Here is a 24547-nt window from a genome sequence, read left to right as displayed (position 1 = left end):
TTAGTCATGTGCCTATTATTAGATATTAATTACTGAAACTAAATCAGAAACAAATTCCATTTGGTTTGGGAAAAAGAATTTCAATGAAATCAGCTTTCTTAAAGGAAGTAGCTTATGGAATAAAAGTACAAACATGTTTTATTATAAACAACTTATTGATATACACTGTTCTAGGATTACTTAAAGTGTCTTCTCAAGTCTTTTATTATAATTAGAGTAAAGCTAACCTCTGATAAGTAAATTCATTTGTATAGTTATTAAACCCAGGGGTGGAAAGCTTTCATCTACAAGAGTGTTGTTCCTCAATAGTATCTTATCCTCGTAAAGGAATTAGAATCAGAATGAAAAGTTTTGTGAAAGCAACAAGATCAAATAATCCTATCTGTCCAAAGTAAACAGTAGCATCATGAGACTCTTGGTTTCTTTCTCCATAATTCTGGGGCTCTGCATATTGACCTTGCTTATCAGATTTGTGTTTTTCAGATGATAGCCCATTCATCTAGAGTTGGCAATGAACAGTAGATATCAGCCCATATCCACTCATCATCTCTTGAATATGGCCTTATAATGCCAATGTGATACCCACAGCAGCTGCTATAACTATAAATGCGTATTTCCAGGGTAAATTTGCAAAATATAAATAACTCTCTTCCTCAAAGGGGAAACCAAGGTATTTATTCAAATACCAGAAAGCCAAATCCACCATAGTAACAAAGAAGTTGATATACATCACTAGTGCAAGGAGCACCGACATCCCCAAGCCTTCCTTTCTTTAGGCCTCCCCACAAACAAGCTCCCCTAAGGCAAAATTCCTCCCTCTTTCACTCATGCTAACTGTTCTGCCTCAGCTCTGCCTCACTCTTTCTTTCTGCTCCACCATTCCTGTTCCACTCATTTGGCAAGCTCCTCCCACCATGCCATGTGACTCAGGCTCCATGTGTCTCAGGCTATGGGCTGGACCAATGTTCAAAGTAGGTCACATGGGCCTATTAAGGGACAGGGAAGATCTTCAGATTCCCTTAACATTAAATTCAGCCCCAATTTTTTTATGTCCACTAATAGGTCAATGAGAGTTTAAGGGTAACTGGTATCCACATAACTTCAGAACAATATAATAGGGATAACACAAAATAAACACATAAAACAATATCTTAGAGTGAGGGCTTGAGCACAAGCACCCCACCATTCCCCCCTCAAATGAATGGGACCCAAAATCCCTTGGGGTAAGTGACAAAGGTCTCTTCTTCTTTAACTACCTCCTGCTGAGATTGTATGTAGAGCTGTCTCTGCTTTGAGAGGTCCCATTTGAGGAGTCAGTTCTTTAGCTGGTATCTGGAGTTTGGTTGATGCCAGGTCCAGAGGAGACATATCACAGTCTTGGACAGAGGGTGATATCCAGCTTAAGTAGTCAGTCATCTACAAGTAGAGGGAACTAAGCCTGCAGGAATCAAATCTAGCAAACAGGTTAAACAAACAAAGGCCAAGAAGAATAAGGAGACAATAATCAGAAGCAGGGTAAATATAGTGTCAGTCATGCTTCTGGAGTCAATGAACCCACTAGCACTACATTTATTTCTGTCTTGCTTGCTGCAAATTTATATCTCCCCTCAGGTAAATTTAAAGCCATATCTCTCAATATGTCTTTTCCAGTGATATATTCATGAACAGTTACGATAACCACAGTATATTTTTTCTTAGGTAATTGTCCAATTTTCATTGTCAATTTAACTTGTCTGTCTGATATTTCAGCCTCTTCCAGTCCTGTGATGGTAATAGGAGTTCCATGTCGAAATTTACCAGGCTTTCTGTACATAAGGGAGGCCTCTGTCCCTCTATTAATCTATTAATATCTAGTATCTATTAATTCCCTAGTTACAGTAGTTGATCCATTTTTCCAGTATATGGTTAAACTGATATGGGATCTATAATCTCATCTGTGTATTTCTTTAATCAGAGCTGGGGTCAGCCAATTTCTGATTTTTCCTACAGATATGACAAACTTGGATACAATGATTCAGTAGGATCTGTAGGGGCAGTTCTTACTTCCCTATTCTGCCTAATATTAAATCCCTTTTCTCAGTATATCTTATGTAGTTCATTAGTTGGAATACCATATATTCTTTCAAAATCTATTTCTGCTCTTACTAAAGCAGTAAACAATTCTTTCTTTATTAGTCTATTCTGACTTTGTATCTGTTGGCTATTTGCTCTACTTTCTTGAGGAAATTTATCTTTTCTCCATTCCCCTAAGTCATCTAACTGTGAAATCTTATCTAGCACCTCTGAAAGAGGGTGCCCTATTTCCCCAATTAGTAGAGTCAGAATTACATGTTTATAAGTAGGAGTAACAGACTTCACTATTATATTTCTATGAAAAACTGTTAAGGGAGTGCTGTGATATGTATCTACATCTCCAATCATGATTGCAGTTTTCATTACCTCTTCCTTTAACTTTCTCATACGGTCTCTAAACAAATACCAGTCCTATCTCCACCAGGCCACATAGAGTCAGTGGGACATTGCCTATTGCATCCCTCTGCAGCTAAAGCTAACAAATTAGTTCCATTGTTACCTTTTGAATATGGTGTTCCCTAAAAGTTTATTGTACAAAAGGATTCTGACTAGTACCTATAAATTTCAAACAATCTATGTTATCTACCTATACTCCTGGCACCTTTATCACTGATTCTCACCATCCAAGATACTAATGAATCTCCCATTTTTTTGTGAATTGACTTAAAATAAGTGTGACCTCCTGTTAAGTGAAAGCCCCTGTTACTTCCTTAAACCCTGTGTGACCCTCCTGATTCTTCTGCTTTCTTTATAGTATTGGACATGTGTCCACATTCCTAGAAGGCTCCTCATCTGAATTTGTTTCACTTTCCTCACACGCATCTTCCTCCCAGATGTCTGGGCCTCAATCAGGCCCCTCAATGTGCCAGGTTACATGAACCTTCTTTTTATTAACTTTCCTCTTTTTTCTGAGTTAAACTCACAGTTGCCTTTTCTTCTACTACCTGATACTTTCTAGCTTGCTCTTCTTTTTTAAATTAAATTTCTTTATTTTTAGTTTTCAACAGTCACTTTCACAAAATTTTGAATTTCAAATTCTCTTCCCATTTGCCCCCTTCCCTCACCCCAGGACAGCATGTATTCTGATTACCCTTTCCTCCATTCTGCCCTCCCTTCTATCACCACCACCTCCTTATCCCCTTCTCTTCAATTTTCCTTTAGGGCAAGATAGATTTCTATACCCCATTGCCTATATATCTTATTTCCTAGCTGCATGTAAAAACAATTTTTAACATTCATTTTTAAAACTTTGAGTTCCACATTCTCTCCCATTCCCACTCCCCACTCACCCTCATTGATAAGGCAAGCAATTCAATGTAAGTTATACATGTGTAGTCATGTAAAACACTTCCATAACAGTACTGTGGTGAAAGACTAACTATATTTCCCTCTATCCTGTCCCACCCTACATTTATTTTATTCTCTCCTTTGATCTCTCCCTCTACCAAAGCGTTTTCTACTGATTACCCATTCCTCCAAACTGCTGTCCCTTTGATTATTCCCCCTCTCTTATCCCCTTCTCCCCTGCTTTCCTGTAGGGTAAGATAAACTTCCATACCCAATTGAGTGTGTATATCATTCCATCCTGAAGCCAAATTCAATGAAAATAAGACTCACATTCCCTCTCACCTTCTCCTTCAACCTCTTCATTGTAAAAGCTCTTTCTTGCCTCTTTTATGTGATATGATTTACTACATCCTACTTTTACCTTTCACTTTCTCCTAGTACATTCCTCTCAACACTTAATTTTCTCTTTTAGATATCATGCCTTTATATTCAACTCACCCTGTGTGCTCGCTCTCTCTCTCTCTCTCTCTCTCTCTCTCTCTATGTGTGTGTGTGTGTGTGTGTGTGTGTGTGTATATATATATGTACATACACATATACATATATACGTATACACACACATATATATGTATATGCATATATGTTCTCTCCAACTATCCTACGACTGTGAAAGGTCTCTGGAGTCACAAGTATCATCTTTCCATGGGGAATGTAAACAGTTTAACTCTAATAAGTCCCTTATGGTTTCCCTTTCCTGTTTACCTTTTCATGCTTCTTTTGGTTCTTCTATATGATAGTCAAATTTTCTATTTTGCTCTGGTTTTTTTTTTTTATTTTTTTTTATTTTTTTATTTTGTAATGTTTAACAATCACTGCCATACAATTGTGATTTTATCCCTCCCACCTACCCCCCACTCCCCCCCTCCCTCCCCACGACTGCATACAATTCTGTATAGATTCTACATATACTTTCCTATTGAGTATATTTTCACTATAGTCATGCTATGTAGTCAGACTAAGATAAATGAAAGAAATCGTATAACAAATAAGAACATGATACACAAACACATACACATACACAAACATGATCTGCTACAATATATGAGTGACTTCCATATTTCTCTCTCTGAGTGTGGCAGGCATTTTGCCTTGAGATCCTCCATTGGGATTTTTTTTTTTTTTTGGTAAGAAGTTCTTGTGTTATTACATAAATCTAAGTCTACCAGAAAAAACTCTCACACACTGTGGTTGTTGCTGTGCATAAAGTTCTCCTGGTTCTGCTCCTTTCACTCAGCATCAGGTCATATAAGTCCTTCCAGGCCTCTCTGAAGTCTTCTTGTTCATCATTTCTTATGGCACAATAGTACTCCATTACATTCATATACCATAATTTATTCAGCCATTCCCCAATTGATGGACATCCCCTTGACTTCCAGTTTTTGGCAACTACATAGAGTGCTGCTATAAATATTTTTGTACATGTGGGACCCTTTCCCATTTTTATGATCTCTTGGGGATATAGTCCTAGTAGCGATATTGCTGGGTCAAAGGGTATGCACATTTTTGTAGCCCTTTGGGCATAGTTCCAAATTGCTCTCCAGAATGGTTGGATGCGCTCGCAGCTCCACCAACAATGAATTAGTGTTCCAACTTTCCCACATCCTCTCCAGCATTTCTCATTTTCTTGTTCTGTCATGTTTGCCAATCTTATAGGTGTGATGTGGTACCTCAGAGTTGTTTTGATTTGCATCTCTCTAACCAATAGTGATTTAGAGCATTTTTTCATATGATTATAGATAGCCTTAACCTCTTCCTCTGAAAATTGCCTGTTCATATCCTTTGACCATTTATCAATTGGGGAATGCTCTGGTCTTTTTAACAAGAATACTTAGAAATCCTTTATTGCATTGAAATCCCCCACCCCCCCCAAAGTATTATACTCAATTTTGCTGGGTAGGTGATTCTTGGTTTCAATCCTAGCTTCTTTGACCTCTGGAACATCATATTCCATTGGTATGGCACTGAATAAGTAAATTAATTTAGGCAGAATTGTTATTTTTATTATCCTGGCTTAACCTACCTATGAGCAATTAATATTTTTCCAATTGTTTAGATCAGACTTTATTTGTGTGAGAAGTGTTTTGTAATTATGTTCATATAGTTCCTGAGTTTGTTTTCACAGATAGATTCCTAAATATTTTGTATTGTCTACAGTTATTTTAAATGGAATTTCTCCTTCTATCTCTTGATGTTTCACTTTATTGGTAATATATAGAAATCCTGATGACCTAAATGGATTTACTTTATGTCCTGCAACTTTTCTAAACTTTTGAATTATTTCATGTAGGTTTTTAGTTGTTTCTTTAGGATTCTGTAAGTGCACCATCATACCATTTGCAAGGAGTAATAGCTTTGTTTCTTCATTGCCTATTCTAATTCTTTCAATTTCTTTTTCTTTTATTATTGCTATAGCTAGCATTTCCAGTACAACATTGAGTAATGGTGGTGATAATGGGCCTCTTTGTTTCACCCCTGATCCCAATAGGGAAGGTTTCTAGCATATCCCCATTACAGATAAGATTTGATGTTGGTTTTAGATATATACTACTTATTATTTTAAGGAAAGTTTCATTTTTTTCTACGCTCTCTAGTGTTTCTAATAGGAATGGGTTTTGTATTTTGTCCAAAGATTTTTCTTCATCTATTGAGATAATCCTATGATTTCTGTTGATTTTGTTATTGATATTGTTAATTATGCTGATAGTTTTCCTAGTATTGAGTTAGCTCTGCATTCCTGTATAAATCCTACCTGGTTATTGTGTGTGATCCATGCAATATACTACTGTAAAATTTTGCATCAAGATTCATTAGGGAAATTGGTCTATAGTTTTCTTTCTCTGTTTTTGTTCTTTCTGGTTTAAGTATCAGCACTATATTTGTACTGTAAACTGAATTTATTTGGTCTCCTCCTTTGCCTATTTTTCCAAACAGTTTATATAGTATTGAAATTAATTGCTCTTTAAGTGTTTGGTAGAATTCAGTTGTGAATCCATGGCCCTGGGGATTTTTTTCTTAGCAAGTTCATTGATGGCTTGTTTGATTTCTTTTTCCAAGATAAGAGTTATTTAAGTATACTCTCTCTCATTCTGTTAACATGGGCAATTTATATTTTTGTCAATATTTATCCATTTCACTTAGCTTGTTGGTTTTATTGGCATATGATTGTGCAAAAAAGCTCCTACTTATTACTGTAATTTCCTCTTCATTTACTTCTTTAACTTCATTTTTCTCCTATTTTGTAGTTAGATTTATCTAGTTCTGAGAGTAGAAAATTGTGGTTACCCACTAATATAGTTTTACTATGTCTTCCTGTAACTGTAATTAACTTCTTTAAAAATGTGGATACCCTACCATTTGGTGCATATATGTTTAGTATTATATTACTTCATTTTACCTTTCAGCAAGATCTCTTATCTCTTAAGTAGATCTGTTTTTGCTTTTGCTTTGTCTGACGTCATGGTTACTACCCCTTCCTTCATTTGGAGCATAATAGATTCTGCTCCAGCATGTTATCTTTACTCTGTGTATCTTTCTGCTTCAAATCTATGTCTTGTAAAAATATATTGCAGCATTCTGGTTTTTTATTCACTCTACGATCCTCTTCCGTTTTATGAGTGAGTTCTTCCCACTGACCTTCATAGTTTTGATTATCAACTGTATTTCCCTCCATCCTATTTTTTCCCCTGTTTGTTTTTTCTTTCTCTCTCTTTCTCTCTCTCTCTCTCTCTCCTTTCACCTTGTCCTTTCTCACCATTGTTTTGCTGCTGACTACCACCTCCCTCAATCTGCCCTCTCTTCTTTCACTCCTCCCCACCTTGTAGAATCAATATGATATTCATAGCATCTATGGTGACTATGAATACACCAGCATAATTCTGAATCGCAAAATAAAACAAACTCTCCACATGGAAGACAGACTCAAAACATTTATTTAAACACCAGAAAGTCAAATCTATCATTGCAACAAAGAAATCTATACACAATAACAATACAGAGGGCACACCATCCCCAAGCCTTCCCCCTGCTGGGACTTTTCCACAAACAAACACTCACACAGCTTACCTCCTGCTTCCTCTCTCTCCATCAGTTCTAACTGCCATGCCCTACTTCCTCTCAGCTCTGTTCTACCCTTCCTGCTCTACCCCTTCAGCATACTCCTCCTACCACAGAATCATGTGACTCATGCTTCCACATGACTCAAGCAGTCACATGGACCTGCTAATGGATGGGAAAGATGTTCCTGTTATGCAAAAATACATTAGCCCCCTCCCTTTTCTTCTCCCCTTTCTTCCCACTCTCCTATAAGGTAAAATAGATTTCTAAACCCAACTGAATGTGTATGTGATTTTTAAGGACCCCTCCAATTCTAATCGTCTATGAAGAAATCAAGCTAGATCACATTTGAGAGATTGCAAAATACTTTCAGTGCTGTGTACATTTGCAAGAACTCATCCAGATTGCCTGTTGAATACTATGTAGCTCTGAATCATGGAACAGCACAAGCTTCAAAGAATACAAATTGTATGTACCCAAAGAAATGTGATGAAAATAAGTAACCTTAAGCATATTACCAAGTCTCCTAGACCAAAGATATTTTGAGACCTATTGGGGATAGTGACGAGCCTTCCTGTAATTCTTTATTGGTGGACAGTACTGTATTTTCTCTACCTCCGGTTGAATTATTTTAATTATTTCTCAAGGAGCCCAATTTGTGCAAATTTACAAGTCTAAACTCCTTAATCTTGTCCTTATACATATTACATAAGCCTTTTTTTCTTATTACATTAGAATAAGCCAGGGAAGTAATAGAATCTTAGAGCTGGAAAGGAACTTAGAGTTAAACCTAGTTCAACCTCATCATTTTTAAATCCTGAAAGTGATCTGAAGTAAAGTGATTTACCCAGGGCACAGATCAAGTCAGTGGTAAAGCTGGAACTAGAACCTGTGTCTTCTAATTTCCAACTGAGTGCACTTTAAACTAATAATTCATTTTAGCTGTTTATGGATATGAGGAGATATATGTATGTGCATGTGTGTAACAAACATATGTATATATTTTTTTCTGAGATTCCTTCAAACTCCTGAGAGTTTATGGTTTGTGTTTATATAGATGCACACACATCTATATGTATACAAATTTTGTTTTGTATATATACATGGGTATATACACACATATATGTAAACATACATCATTATGCATGTGTGAGAATATGTGTACAAATAATAAAATTTGCATAAATATATACATATGTATACATGTATATATACACATATATGTGTTTCTATACCTATCTACAAATCATAAAATCTCAAGAGTTTAAAGGAATCTCAGGGAAAAAATACTGTTTATAACACCTCTAGCAAGTGATCATCTAGTTTCCATTTGAAGAAATAACGTTGGAGTAATTCACTACCAGCATACAAAGCTCATTTTACTTTTGCATAGCTCAAAATCCTCCCCTCTTCGGAACTTCCCAATAATAGGTTACTGTAAACTCTTTCTTAATATTTTATTTAAAATTTTTTGGGTAATATTCATTAGGGATTTTGATATATTTCTTTCTTTGTTCTGAATCTTTCTTAAGTATATATTTTCATCCCAGAATGAATTTGGTATGATCTTTTCCTATTTTTGTAAATAGCTTATTTTTTTAAAATAAGTTTTTTAAAAGTTTGATAGAATTTGCTTGCAAAGTTTTCTGATTATGGTTGTTATTATTATAGTGTATGGCTTATTCAATTTATTTTTGACATTATATTATAATTCTCTCTTTTTGTTCTGTCAGTATTGGTACTGTGTACTTTTGTATCTATTTATCCATTTCATTTGTCAGTTTTCTCGGTATATAATTTTGCTCACTAGTTTCTGGTTATTTCCTTTCTCTTATTTATTTGTTGTGAATTTTCCATTTTCATTTTTCATATTGGTAATTTGTATGTTTTCTTTCATAAAAATCATTCACAAAACTTTCTTTAAAATTAGCTAATGATTTACGTATTTTATTAGCTTTTTCAAAGAATCCAGCGTTTAATTTTATTAATTATTTTTTGTGGTTTCTATTTTGTTAATCTCTTCTTGGACAGCTAGCAAGTTAGGTGGCAAAGGAAGCCTCACCTTCCTGATTTCAGATCTACTGTCAGACACTTACCAGCTGTGTGACCCTGGGCAAGTCACTTAACCTTGTTTGCCTCAGTTTCCCCATCTGTAAAATGACCTGGAGAAGGAAAAGGCAAATCACCCCAGGATATGTGCCAAGACAACCCCAAAGGGGGTCACAAAGAGTCGGACGTGATTGAAAAATAACAGCAGCGAAATCTCTCCTTTACAAATTTCTATTTTTTGTACGCATGTATTGTTTTCCTAGTTTTCTCCTAGTTTCACGCCCAATTCGTTGGTTTCTTCTTTTTGGAGAAAGGTACATAAGAATTTCCAGACCCCGCCTCTTTGTTTATTGTTCATTTCAGTCATTGACAATAAAGTTTATTGAATGTGACGTCACTCACTCCTAGCCCCGCCTTCTCAGGCTGCTCCGTGATTGGTGAATTCCCGCAGACTGCTGGGAGTTAGAGTTGGGGATTCGCCAGGGAGCTTGTCACTCGGACTTCGGGGAGGAAGCTTCTCCTTTGCCTCCTCGCTTCTGCGGTTTTTTTTTTTATGCTGCCACCGGGGCATCCTGCGCCTCTCGTGCCTCGGCGACTGAGCTAGGAGCCCGTACCATGTTCCGCCGCAAGCTGACGGCCCTCGACTATCACAACCCTGCGGGCTTCAACTGCAAAGGTGAGACCGGCGGCCGGGGCCCGGGGCAGGCCTTGCTGGAGCTGGGCCGCGGAGTGCGTCACTCCTCCTCGGCGGTGCCCGACCTTCTCTGCCTGTACGCAGCACCTTTCGGCCGCTGCCTCTCTTCTTAGGCCCTCCTTCCCATGTTCTCCCTCTTTATTTTGACTCAACTAAAATCTTGTATTCTGATTTGTCTACACGTTTTCCTACAGATGAAACAGAATTTAGAAACTTTATTGTTTGGCTTGAAGATCAAAAGATTAGACACTACAAGATCGAAGACAGAGGAAATTTGAGAAACATCCACAATAACGAATGGCCGAAGTTCTTTGAAAAGGTAATGAATCGCTGGGTCAAGAGGTAAACATTTTTAGAAATAAAATTTAATTTCAAATTAGGAATAATGGTAGATATTCAGTTTTAGAACGGAAACAGAAAGATCACAGATTTAGAGCTGGAAAACCTTTGGATACCATTTAGTACAACCTTCTTATTTTAGAGATGAGAAAGTTGAGAAACATTTTATTTGAAAAAAGATCAAGAATATTGAAGTAGGTGATAGTGATTAAGGAAACCCACAGGAATTCAGTTATGCTATACTAATATTACTAAAAATTTCAGCCCTCTTAGTTTTTGTTGTATATATTTAGGTAAATACAGTGAAGTTAAGCCATCGAAACAGGATCTATTCAACTAAGCAACCTAATTTTCTAGAGGAAACCAAAAATGAAAACTAATTGGTAATGTTTTAATGTGAAGAGCATGTAAACAAGACAGTTTTATTATGTTTTATATGTTTATGTTTGTAGAGGCTTTCAGAAACTGAAAAAAGAAAGAAAATCTTGTATTAAAAAACATCAGAAGATTTAAAAAAAAATTATATGTATTAATGTCATTAGAGGTTTTTTGAGAACCATTTGCTTCATCTTTTTTTGAGAACCCTCAAATTGTGAAGCTTAATGCTATAGTTTTTGTCCCTATCTAGTAGTAATTGAACTGACCCACATTCATGCTATTATGAATATGGTTCTCACTGTTTTCTTCTAAAATAGCAGGAGACATGGCCATTTTATGGAGTGGCAGGTTATAGGAGGGTGATTTCCAGTCTCAGAATGTCTTTTATGTATATATAAGACACTAGCCCTGTGGCATAATGTACATCTAAAAAACCATGCTTATAATTATTCCTTGATGTTGCTTAGCCTCATCTTATTGGTTACATTTTGTAAAGGAAAAGAAACTCATCCTTCTCTCTCTCCCCCTCCCCCTGCATTTTTCACTTAATAAATAAATATCTTCCATCTATACTTCCCTTGTCCCTCTTTTTTTTTTTTTTAGCAGACAAATTGAGTGTGACCCTGTCATTTTTATTTATGTGAGTAATTACTAATGTGGAACATTTTCCACCAATTCAGGTTTGGCTATTGCTTGTAGTTTTAGAGAGTTTCTTGGGACACTGAGAGGTTAGGTGATGTACCTGTGTTTTCCTAGCTAGTATATTTCTTGGGTAATACCCTAAGGCTAGACCCCCATCCACTGTTGCATGGTGTTTGTATTCCACCTCGTTGATTCCCTGTTCCCCAATGAATTATCTCATTTCTGATCTATCGTACTTTTTTGGCTATTGGTTTAAGAGGCTCATGTGATTTTTATTTAGCAGTCAATATTTGTGAATTTTTTTTCCCATTTGCAAATCTCTCCTTGATCTTTCTAACTATATAACATTTTTACCCAAGATGAACCCATCCTTCACTAATTGGTGACTATTGATAATTAGTGATGCCTATTATAGAAGCTGTTTGGAATGACTGATAAAAATAACAATGATTTAGCCTAAGCATAGGATTTTGTTTACTAAATACAGCAATGAACATTTTAAATCACCTTTATGATAATAGAATTTAGTGCTGAAGAGGATGTTAAAATATTCTAAATTTTTGTAATTTTTCATTAATAGTTACAATTTCATAGGAGAACAACCTGTTCCAATATGTTGGTAAATATTATAAATATTATATTTATTTATATGCCATCTTAATTGTACATTTTAAAAAAAAATCTTTGACTATCATCTGATCGTATCAGATTTCTTTGATCATCATGGGCTAATTAACTGTGTGGAGGCCAGATAACTTTATTCTGTTCCATATTTATATACTGTATCTCTAGCAGTGGTATAAAACCATATGCACTGATAATTAGAAAGAGCTTGGTAAGAGAGCACAGCTGAATATTAGCCATCTGTCCTCAGAACAGTGGGATTCTCACATAGAATCACAAAATTACATAGTTAAAAGGAACTTCAAAGATCATCTATTCATAACTACCCAGAAAAAGAGTAGCTACTAAAACATAAACTGGTTGTAATAAAGTGGTCACCTAGATTTACTGTGATGGAGAACCTATTCTGCTTTTGATAGTTCTAATTGTTAGAGGAAATTTTTCCTGACATCCCATTTTAAACTTGCCCCTTTAAAACTTCCCCTCATTTCTTCTAGTTCTGGCGTCTGAGGCTAAATAGAACAAGTCTTATCCCTCTTCCAGATGATAGGCCTTCACATACTTGAATACTGCTATTGTATCCCCCATTAGCCTTCTCTTCTCCAGATTAAACATCCCCAACTTCTTCTACAAATTCTTGTCCTGTTTTTTAAATACTCATTTATTTTTACTTGAATTTGTTCTGATAATGGAACAACAACCAACCCCCTCTCTCCCAAAGCCAACGCCTGTTCTCAGGAATATGAAGAAGTTTAATTGCCAAATCTATTGGCCTTTTCTCAGTTCTCATCCTTCTTGACCTCTTCGCATCCTTTGACATTGTCTATTACCCTCTTCCCCTTAGATAATCTCTTTTGTCTAGTTTTTCATGTGTTTCCTGTGTTTGAATTCTGATTTTGTTGTTTAACTTGCTGTGTTACTTGGGCAAGATGCCTATGTATTCTGGCCCTCAAATTTCCTCATCTATAAAATAATTTAGTTGGATTTGATAATAGTAATAGGTAACATTTGCATATTGCTGCAAAACTATGTGTCATTTAATCCTTGTAGCAACTTTATAGGGTAGGTTTTATTATTCTCCCCATGTGGGGTAATTGAGCCTGATGGGATATGTCCTTGGTAGCACAACTAGTTAAGTATCTGAGGCAGAGTTTGAATTCAGGTCTTTTTAACTCTAATTCTAGAATTCTCTCCACTATGCCACATTAAATCCTTTGAACCTGGGAATTTGAAATTCTCAGCAAATGCTTTTGAATATTTTCAGTTGTTCAATCCTTTTGAAAATGAATTTTAGTCTTTGAAAACTCATAAATTGAATATTCATTGATAAATGAATAATCAAGATGGGTTATCTCATTTTAGGTTTGAAACAAGATGTGACTATGAAATAGAGGCTAACTTTCTTTTAGGTTTCATAAAATGACTTGAAAATAGGTCTAAAATCTGTATTTCAACAATATTTTGAGCAGTGGAAATGATTGTTAGTGACATCAAAAGTTTCTGAGGTTCATCTATCATCTCTATATGGATGAATCCCAGATCTATATATCTAGCCTGTTTCCCTTTTGAATTCCAGTTCTACACCGGCAACTTATATATTAAACATTTCCAAAGGGACGTTCCATAATTTTAAATTTCAGGATATTAAAAACAACTTGTTATCTTTCCATCCTAAATCCTTTCCTCTTTATAATTTCTTTATTATTGTTAGGGGCATTACCATCTTTTAAATTGCCCAAATTCTGTACCTGTTAGTCTTTCACTTTACCATCTCCTATGAGAGCCCTGTCCTCAACTTCTCCAGCTTGTTTTGCTGTATACTACCCATAAATTACTTTCTATTTCCTTTTTGTATTTATGTTTCCCATTTCCTTTTTATATTCAGGTTTCTTCTGATAGAATGTAACCTTCTGCATGTCAAGGACTAGTTAGTTTTTGACTTTGTTTTCCCAGCACCTAGTGTGTTACCTGACATGTAGTAAATGCTTAAATGGATGTTGAATGAATGAATGAATGAATCACGAAGGAGCTACAGTGAAGAACAATACTTAACTTGGATGTCTAAATTATATAGAAGTGATATTTTTTAATCACTCATTGTTTGAAGATTTAGACATATAAGGCACATTGTGTCCTAGATGGCCCAATCAATATATAATTGTTTACCTAAATATAGATACTATGGCTTATTTCTGATTCTTGACTGATTGTTGCTATTTAACTGGTGATAATGAAGCAGATTTTTTTCTTCTCTTTCACAGTATCTGAAAGATGTTAACTGCCCTTTCAAGATTCAAGAGCGACAAGAAACTATTGATTGGCTCCTTGGTTTAGCTGTTAGACTAGAATATGGAGATAACGGTATGATTTTTACCTGTGCTTTAATTACATATTCAGTGATTGATTATGAAAAGGCTTGATATGGGAGTCTTTAAAAATAATTTAACTTTTTTATTTGAATCCTTTTTTAAAAGCTGCCAGTTCCCTTTCCATTTTTAGGTCTGTTTAGAAAAGTTTTTATTTCTTCTTTTCTTTGATCTCACTGAGAAGTTATGGTTTTCTAACAGAAGAATAAAATCTTATTTAAAAGAGCACCATTAGCAAAAGAAGTTGAAAGCACATTGCTCATAATTATTTTGTTGGTCCTTAGATTTTCTAGAGCACTTTGGTCTATCAGAATGGAAAGAATACTGGATTTTCAAACCTAGGTTTGAAACCCTCCTACTTTACTTAGTACTCTTGATGACCTTGGGCAAGTTAGCCCTTCTGGGTCTTAGTTTATCATCTGTCAAATGAGGGAGAAAGGAAGGAAGGGAACAAGCATTTATAAGCACCTACTATGTGCCAGGCACTATGCTAAGCATTTTATAAATGTTATCTTTTGATCCTCGCAACAGCACTATGAGGTAGGTATTATTATTATCTTCATTTTATAGATAAGGAAACTGAGGCAGACAGCATTTAAATGAACTGCTCAGGGTCACACACATAGCAATTATCTGAAACAGGATTTGAACTCTGACCTTCCCAACTCCAGGTCTAGTGCTCTATCCACCGAGCCACCTCTTATCTGTTAAATGTGGTTAGATTAATCTCTATATGACTATCCAGCTCTAAAGTTGTGATCCTGTGTCAGTACACTATTATACCTTATAGGTTAAAAGATAAATGAATAGTGGAAGAACATTTCAACATCAAAACCAAACCTGTAGTTTAGTTGTTTGAACTTCTAGTTCATTCAAAAGTAGAATAAAAATATCATCAAGAAAATGTATAGTAGAAAGAGAAGAACTGGTCATATGATTAAGGCAAAGTATCCAGAGTGTTCTACTGATACCCTTTTGATGTCAGGAAAAATTGTGAAAGGCCTGTAGCATAGGCAGATACCCTGGTGGAATGATGTGAGGCCATGGATAAGAGTCAAATGAGCTAGGTAGGTTGGTTTGCAATATACATCTTGAAAGGAACTTCAGATTGATATCATCACATATATTTAAATCTGAGTTCATCTCAACAAATTTGAAAACATTGATAGGCAATGAGTAACATTCAAAGATGAATAATACATGATTCCTGACACCAGAGAGCTTATATAAACTAAAATAATTTAAGGGCAATGAGACTTGTTTGCAAGTAACAATAATACAAAGGAAAATATGGTATTTTATAGTTCCTTTGAGATTAGGTAATTTGCTAAAGTTCGTGGCAAAACAAACAAAATCATAAGAGTTGTGAGAATTCTAAGAAGGAAGATGTCGTTTTCTACTATGGAGTCAGTGAAAGCTTCATGAAAGGTATTAAAGGGAATGAAGGGAATTGGGCCTCATAGCATTTCAGAAGATGAAGGTTATTGAAGAAAACTTAGCACTCTTCATTTGTGGTAGAAGCTTTTCAGATTTCTTAACAAAATTGCTAATTAAATTTTAAGCATTGATCTTTTTAGAGAGAAATGAAAGAAGATTTTACTTGTTGAATTTTCCCAGACTCATTTTATACTAATCATGAAACAAAGGCAATATTCCACACTGAAGATTAAACAAGGGTACATTGTTTAAGTTAGAACTTAGACAGAATAATAGTAATTTAATGTATCAACCACTTTCCCATACCATTCATTCTGGTCAAGGATGGAGAAAGAGCTACTTCTCTTAATTTTATTAATCTGAGTTTGGTAGCCACTCTAATTTGTATTCAGGAAGTTCAAGGTTCCTTCCTGAAATCTGACTTAGATTCCATTTAGAAACTGGTTAGACCTTTGACAAAGATGAAACAAAAGGATTTCAGAACAGGACATTGTCTCTTCAGATTCAAGTACTGACAGTTTTTCTATTCAGGTAGTACCAATGACTTCAGATTAGGACCCAGTCACTAGGACACTATAATACCATTTCCTTAATATTTAATAACATACCTAAAGATAGATGAGGAGAAACCAGGTTGTGTGACATGTTCATGTCATGGTGACTTAATATGGTTTGTCTGGAATACCTGAGGTGGAGAGAGAAGCCACATGCACAGTGGTTAGAAAGCTGTCTTTAAAGTCAGGCATGACCATCTAGTTCAAGTTCTGCCTATGTGAAAGACAATTAATCTGTTGGTACTCTAGTAAACTCTATGGCATAGAAATGTTACATTGACTTAGGAAGTTTTCCCCACCTTGATATTCCTTCTGCCAGTGAAAATTAAAGGTCTGGTCTCAACAGGAAGTGGAATGATTGTGTGGATGACTGAAAATATTTTATACTTGGTACATTGCTTTGCAATTTACATGGTCCTGAGGATCATAAGAAAAGAACTCTGGACTTTGAACCAGGAGACCTGAGTACCTCAGATACTTTGTGACCATGACAAGTCAGTTAAATCCATTTTCATCATCTGGGGATAATACTTGTATCATCTGATTCATAGTGTTGTGAGGAAAGTGCTTTGTAAGTCATCAAACTCTATAAACATGATGATATTACTTTCATCTAGTTGATTGGTTTTTCCCCCTGTGTTACTTATATGGCCATGAGAATATGTTATTACGTCTGCAAGATTAAATAAATAGATTGTGTCTGAAATATTCCTGGATAATTTAAGGTACAAATAACACCATCCCCATCCTCCACCCCCTTCCCCCAACTCTTACATGGAGAGAAACTTTGTGATAACAAATCATGGTTTTATAGCTCTTTACAGTTTGTAAGGCACTTTCCTCATAGTTTTATAAAGTATATAATACAAACATTAATATCACTATACAAACAAAGGAACTAATACTCTGACAGTTTTGACTTTTTCAAAGTCATACAACTAATAAGTATTTATATTTCTTTTGACTTCAAATCTGTGTGGTCTTGATTGCTTAGCTCTTATTTAGATTTCTGATATCAAAAGTTAAGAGTGGCTCTGTGTGATACAACCAGCATTTTTCCAACACAGCTTTCTTCTCACCCACAACATGGTGAAGCTTTACAAAACTGACAAAACTGCACTAGCATCTGATTTTCCCTGGCTTTCTTGATGAAATTTCTTGGTTATATTTGTTGTTGTTCTTTTGTTTTCTGTGTGACCCCATTTGGAGTTTTCTTGGCAAAAGTACAGGAGTGGTTTGTCATTTCCTTCCCCAGCTCATTTTGCAGACCAGGAAACTAAAGGAAAGAGTTAAGTGACTTGCCCAGAGTCACATAGCTAGAAAGTGTCTGAGGTCAGATTTGAACCATGAAGGTGAACCTTCCTGACTGTAGTCCCAGCACTTTATCCACTACACCTCTTAGCTACCTTGGTTATAGAGGGGCATATAAAAACCCAGACAAGTAGAGTCTAAGATATAACAATGACTTGATGCGTGCCTAAAACCATGTGAATCACCATATCCTGATGATCTGCAAATTAGATATGTTTCTATGAGCAAGTAAGGGAAACTAATTCTATCAAAATTGAAGATAAATGCCCCTGTTCTTATCCTGGCTATGTATTCTTGCCATGATAGGACAAAGTAATTATTATTATTAATGATTTATGTTATTAATGACATAATTTATTACTATAATTATTTTTAAAGTGTCTCATTGCATCAAGCCACTCCTCCTAGCATTTATTAGGAACTATAGTTGTGCAACAAGGATACTTATGATCAGTAATTAATAAGCATTTATTAAGCACCTGATATGTGGCAGACACTGTGCTAAGCATTGGGGATACAACTATGAAAAAAGAGTCTCATTGCTAGGGCATGGTGGAAAGGCAGTAAGAAAAGGCTGAAGGTAGTGCAGCCAGATGAGAAATGAGATGTCTGAGCTGAGATTTCTCTTTAAATGGAGGTTTGACATTCTTGTCCTCACCATGTAACTGGAGAGACAGAGGGTAGTGATGAGGTGAAGTTCCAAGACTTATCATCTTATAGTATGATAAGGCCTTTCCAATGAGTTTTCTGGTGGTATGGAGAAAAGTCAGAGAAATCACAAGGTATGCAGCCAAGTGAGAAATGTGGTGTTATACCCTTTAGACTACCAAACCAGATAGATTTTTATCTACCCTCTCAGAGCACCACCTTCTTCCCTCCCTCCCTTACCTGTGCAGCTGATAACACATTAAGGACCTCTGGCCTTTGCCATCCGATACCTTGCTTTTGTGTCTGAGCTGATGCTTTCTTGAATGAAGTTCCTTAGCTGGAATTCCTGTAATAAGATTTGACTATAATATGCTATTTTTGGAAGAATAGTCAGTTTTTAGATTAATTGGATTTCAGGAACAAGTTTTCACACTGATCTGTCTCTGGCAGAGTGACTTTGTGATGCTATTGTAGAGCTAAATTCTTAATATCTTTACTAGAGGTTGTAGCAGTACCCAAATGTATGTTATCTTTTAGTTAAAATAATACCTGCTACATTGTATGGAAAATCCTTAGTAGGGAAACCCTGGTCCATCACTGGAGTGAACTCCTAGCTCTTGGTTCTAGTCAGTCAGTGGGGAAAGTGTCTGAATGGGATTTCCTCCATTGGCCAAATTGATTCATGAAGGTTAATTCAAAAAATGAAATGTTTATGATGTTTCCTTTAACTTAAAAGTGCTATTTCCATCTTACCATGTTTCCTTACTTTTACACAAATGGATTTGTGATGTCATTGATTTGGAAATTCCCTCCAGTAATGCAAATTTCAGTCCATCTGTACCTTCCCATCCTTAGTTGACTGTTGTCTGTGACCTCCCCTAAATTTGTCATAGTAGATCCACTCAATATGCCAGAAATGTTTGGAGATATTGAGAGTCTCCAGGTATAATAGTAACCTGCCAGCATCTAGCAGTCCTTTAGTCCCTTCCCTTCTCTCCCCCCTATTCCAAGCCATAGTGACTTGGGCATATGACATGTGGTGGAAGATGGATTAAAATAGAGACTTGAACAAGAGAGATCAATCAGAAAGCTGTTTTAATAATCTAAGCTAGAGCTGATGAGGGCTTGAACTAAATGGTAACTGTGAATGGAGAAAAGGATAGATGGAGAAATGGGAAGATGTGGCAATTAAGTGGATATAAAGGGTAGTGTGATAGTAGAATATAGAGTAACTTCAAGATTCCTTGTGAACCTGGAGACTAGAAGGATGGTACTGCCCTTAATAGAAATAGGGAGGTTGAGGAGTAGGTTTTGAATAGGATAATGAACTTCAGTTTTTAAGATGTATGTTAAGACATACAATTTTAAATATCCAACAAGTGATTCATGTGGAACTGGATCTCGGGGGAGAATTTAGGGCTAGATGAATGAATGAATGAATGAATGAATGAATGAATGAAAATCATTTAAAAAAATCTTGGTATATGTCAAGCATTGTGCTAAGTGCTGGAGTACAGAAGGAAAAGCTAGGTAATCTTGTCAAGAAGCTTACAGTCTGATTGGGGGAAAGAACACATAGGAGGGTTCAGCTGCAAAAGGTTTATGATGCAGTGGCAAAGTGGATGACAAAGGCCAAAGGTCCTTAATGTGTATCAGCTACACAGGTAAGGGAGGGAGGGAGGAAGGTGGTGCTCTGACAGGGCAGATAAGAAACTGGTTTGGTAGTCCAGAGGACATAATGGCAGATGGTAAAGCCTGATTTTCATTTGGGCACCTGATAGGATGTGAGAGTCTTTTGCATAGAGAAGATAATTAATTTGTGAGAGCTGATGAGGTTGGCAATTGAGACGGTTTAGACAAGAAAAAAAGTCCAGAAGAATGGGGAAAGGGAGAGGTATGGGAATCCTCTACAATTTTTCCATTAATGTAGTTTACTTGGGAATAATATTAACAATGATGATGATGATAACAAGCGTTTCTATGTAACTCCTACTATACGCCAGGCAATATGCCAAGCACTTTAAAAATATTATCTCACTTGGTCCTCACAGTGGCCCTGGGAAGTAGATGATATTATCATCATCCCCCTTTTACAGTTTAGGAGGAAACTAAGCCAACAGAGAATTTGTTGCCCAAAGTCACAGAATTATTAAGTATGAGGCCAGATTTGAACTCGTCTTCTTGACTTCAGATCCAGCTCTATATCCCCTGTGTCACCTTGTTGTATATATTATCTTTCAAATATGTTGCTTTAGCCTATTTGCTAATATTTTATTTTTTTGATGGATAACTTTTTGTAACAAGTGAATTAGTGGCAAAAATCTAGCTTAATTTTAAAAAATCAGTTTAAATTATTATTAGTGGTAACAGATACTGCATGATTTTCAAATAATGTAAAGGGGAAAGTTGTGCAAGGAAAAAAGCAAATTACTTTCTTAAATGAAAGGGGAAGGAGAGACGGGAATAAGCACTTATTAAGAATGTGTCAAGCATTGTACAGATATTAACTCATTTGATCTTTACAACAGCCCTGTGAGGTAGGAACTATTGATATCCCCATTTTACAACTGAGGAAACTGAAGCAGACAGCAATAAAGTGATTTGACCAAGGTCATACAGCTAGTAAGTGTCTAAGGCTGAATTTGAACTTAGGTCTTTCTGATTCGAGGCCCAGTGCTTTATCCACGCCTAACCTAGACTTTGATTTTGTATATTATGTCAGTTAGAATAGCAACAATCTGGTTCAAATTTTTTGCAACATGAATGGTTTAATTAATTTGTTGTTTATGTTATTAACCGTAGTCTGCAATGTAGTGATGTTTGATTTGCATAGCCATTTCTTAAGACACATACCAGGCAGTGAGAGGCAAATATTTTTTTTCATTTCCTTGGGAAGGTTGATGGCTTAAAAATAATTTTATTAGAAATTTAAAATTATATTTCAACACATTTTTTCCTTCTTAGAAATCATCTATTCATGAACACTGTAGTTTGTGTAGTATTCAGTGATGGCATATTTTAGAATCTTACGTTTAATAAACATTCCTTTTCTAAAATCCTAATGTGTAGTTCTAAACCATCTAATGTTTAGGGCGGCATAAATTATTGTGTTTGTGAATTACTGAGAGGTTTTGACAGAGTTTTAGAAAAGAGACAACTTTTCAAGTAAAATTTTAGTGAAAGAAAATGAATGTAATTTTATTTAATTCTGTATTAAATGTTTCTAAAATTTGGAAGGAAGTCTCTTTTACAAATTGAATTTATTTGTGAAATTTATGGCCTTAATATATATTTTAAATGTAGTTTAATATATTTAATTAACCAATCAATTAATAAAGTATTACATAAGCAATTTTATTAATCATTTAATTTAATAATCTATTAATTGATTGATAATTAATGTATATAATTAAATTAATATATATAAATATATTTAGTAATATTTTTTTAAAAGTAGGTAATGCACTTTTTGCAGACAATTTCAACAAAACATTGCCTTTGGACAGTTACTCTGCTATTCAGAAAAGGTAATTTTGGCGTGATGTAGTATGTTTCAAAAGTGCATATAATTTAAAAAATGTTCACAGTTTCCAGACACCTGGAATCAATTCGTGCATTGTGGCTGTCACAGTCAGAAGAACATAACAGTGCATAATACTGTTCAACATATAAATGTTAAAAATTCTGCAGAACATGTTGACCTAAATCCCAAGAAAAGTAACTTGCTTATTTAAAAAAATCTTCAAAGATTTGACCTTACTTCCCACCTTGTTACTAGGTAATTATTCATTAATCTCTATGCCTTAGCATGTAGATTCCTGTATGGGGCTCTGTCTCTCAGACAGATAGGAGCATCCTCAATTTAGACTAGCAGTATGATGATCTATAGTCCTATTCCCAGAGTGGGAAGGTGAGAAGGAAGTACCTAGCTGTGGCTGTGTTTCTTGGTGTTCATCTTCCACTGCATTGGTAAACTAGGAAATATCCTTGAGTCAAGAATGTATTTGTATGAATTTAGTGAAAAAATGAAGTCAGTTATTGACTGAATTTAAATATTATTTAGGTTTTTGGTATTAAAATAAATGAATGGACTTTACCTTTAGATGTTAAAAGCATTTAAAGTATATATGTGTATGTGTGTGTGTGTGTGTGTGTGTGTGTTTGTGGGTAGATATGCCATGTTGATGTCATTCACATTATGTTGGAAATCTATCAATGTGAGCGAGATTGGACTCTGTAACAAAAGTGTTGCCTGCATGTCACTGAGAAGCTGCAGTTGAATTTTCCTTGGTAACGATTACTATGCAACTGTTTTTGGATTCAGCCTGTCTTTTTCTGGAATCTCTGTCCATTTTGGATTAATTGAGATTTAAACCCCAACCATCTAGCTGAATGTCTTTGCTAGGCCATTTTGCAGTTTCTTCTTAAAGTCCTGGGGGTGCTATACAAACACATTTGTTGACACAGTTCATATCATGCTTGTCAGAACATGTCATTGAATTGAGTAAAGTCTTGGTAATAAGCTGTAGTTAATAAAGTGGAAGAAGAAGAGCAAGAGGAAATTCTTAGGTGAGAGTCCTTGAAAATTAGTGCATTAAAAAAACAAGTGGCATCAGAATGGTTGAGGTAAATGTTGAACAAATTGTAAATGCATTTAATTTGTCTACCACCTGTCCTCTTAATTTTTTTTCTCCAGAATAATTTTTCACTTATCGTAAATAAACTAATATAGCATTCAACTTTAATTATTATGTTAGCTCATTACTACTATCATGACTAATTAATTTATGCCTTTCTTATAGCTGACAAATACAAGGATTCTACACCAGATAATGCTAAAAATGCTGACAATGCAGCTAAAAATGTAGAACCACTTATAAACTTGGATGGTAAGTGTACAACTGAGTGAAGATTGTTTGATATTACAAATTTAGCTAAAATATTTTTGTTTTTATTTTCTGTTAGTTAGAATTAAATCTTTCAATATAGGTTTATTTTAACTAACGAAGTTGTCTTCAAATGGACACCAAGTTGTTCTAGGATAAATAAGTATTTGCGTCAGATTAAAATCGAATTTTTTAAATGCAGTTCTTTTCTGAAATCTTATCCTTAGGCTATAATATAATAAGCTTCCATTCATTTCCCTTTCTCAGGATGGTGTCACAGTTTTGTAAAAAAGGAAAAATGATGTTTATTTTTAAGTAAAATAAATTGATCCACATATGAATATATCTGACTTTTCTGAAGAAGTTTTAAATAAATGAGCATGATTTTAGAAGGAAAGACTTCCTTTTTAAAATCAGTTAATAGTACCATAATAATGTTTATGGACATCAAGGTTCCAGTGCATTTAAGGGATTCTGCTTTATAGATGACTTCCTTATATAGCTATGTATGTACATAGTATGCCTGGGATACCCAACTATAAGTCTTAATCACTGAATGGGTTAAAAAGAAAAGACCCAGTTATATGGTGAATCTAAATGGTTACAATGATACTCAGGGGTATTAATAATAAAGCTTCAGTGTTTAAAATTCAACTCGATCATTTTAAATTGATTTTCACTCTTTCCATTTGGTTAATTCCATTTTTTTTTCCTAAAAGGAAATGAAATTCTTGTCTTAGGTAGATTGGAGGATACTTAAAGAATGTATGCTTCATTAAAATCAGTGTATTATATACCAATTAATTATAAGACTATTCAGAATATAAGTCTGAGCTAATTAAGACAAAACATTTTTTATGATTGCATGTTATTACTGTTTTCGCTTTAGGAAAATATCAGTATGAGAGAGGGAAATTAATGGAAAACTAATATATATGCAAAATTGCCCAAGGATAAGATTTGCAGAACAGCCTTACACTGGAAAATATCATATTCAGTGATATTACTCTAATTATGTTATAATTGTTGTTGTTAAAGCAAGATGAAAATTATTGGCATCTCCTATTTGTCACAAAAATATTTAGATTCAAAATAATTTAACCTAGTGAGACTCAGTTCTTGCTTAGGTACATTGATAGGTTTCAC

At 35.1% G+C, this 24547-nt stretch overlaps 1 protein-coding gene across 1 annotated transcript in view; it reads left to right on the top strand.

The window, feature by feature from the left end:
* Positions 1 to 9918: 9918 nt before the first annotated feature.
* The window catches only part of RTRAF (RNA transcription, translation and transport factor), a 44122-nt gene continuing 29493 nt past the window's right edge, over positions 9919 to 24547 (top strand). Inside the window, exons 1-4 of the mRNA XM_072629713.1 lie at positions 9919 to 10198; positions 10411 to 10535; positions 14461 to 14560; positions 23318 to 23404. Coding sequence (XP_072485814.1) covers positions 10138 to 10198; positions 10411 to 10535; positions 14461 to 14560; positions 23318 to 23404 — 373 coding nt within the window. The 5' untranslated portion in view covers positions 9919 to 10137. The remainder of the gene's footprint in view (positions 10199 to 10410; positions 10536 to 14460; positions 14561 to 23317; positions 23405 to 24547) is intronic.

This window comes from Notamacropus eugenii, chromosome 1 (assembly GCF_028372415.1).
Source record: "Notamacropus eugenii isolate mMacEug1 chromosome 1, mMacEug1.pri_v2, whole genome shotgun sequence".
In the NCBI taxonomy this organism is placed as follows: Eukaryota; Metazoa; Chordata; class Mammalia; order Diprotodontia; family Macropodidae; genus Notamacropus; species Notamacropus eugenii.
The sequence above is the reverse complement of the archived record's forward strand: the minus strand, read 5'-3'. Positions and strand labels throughout refer to the sequence as shown.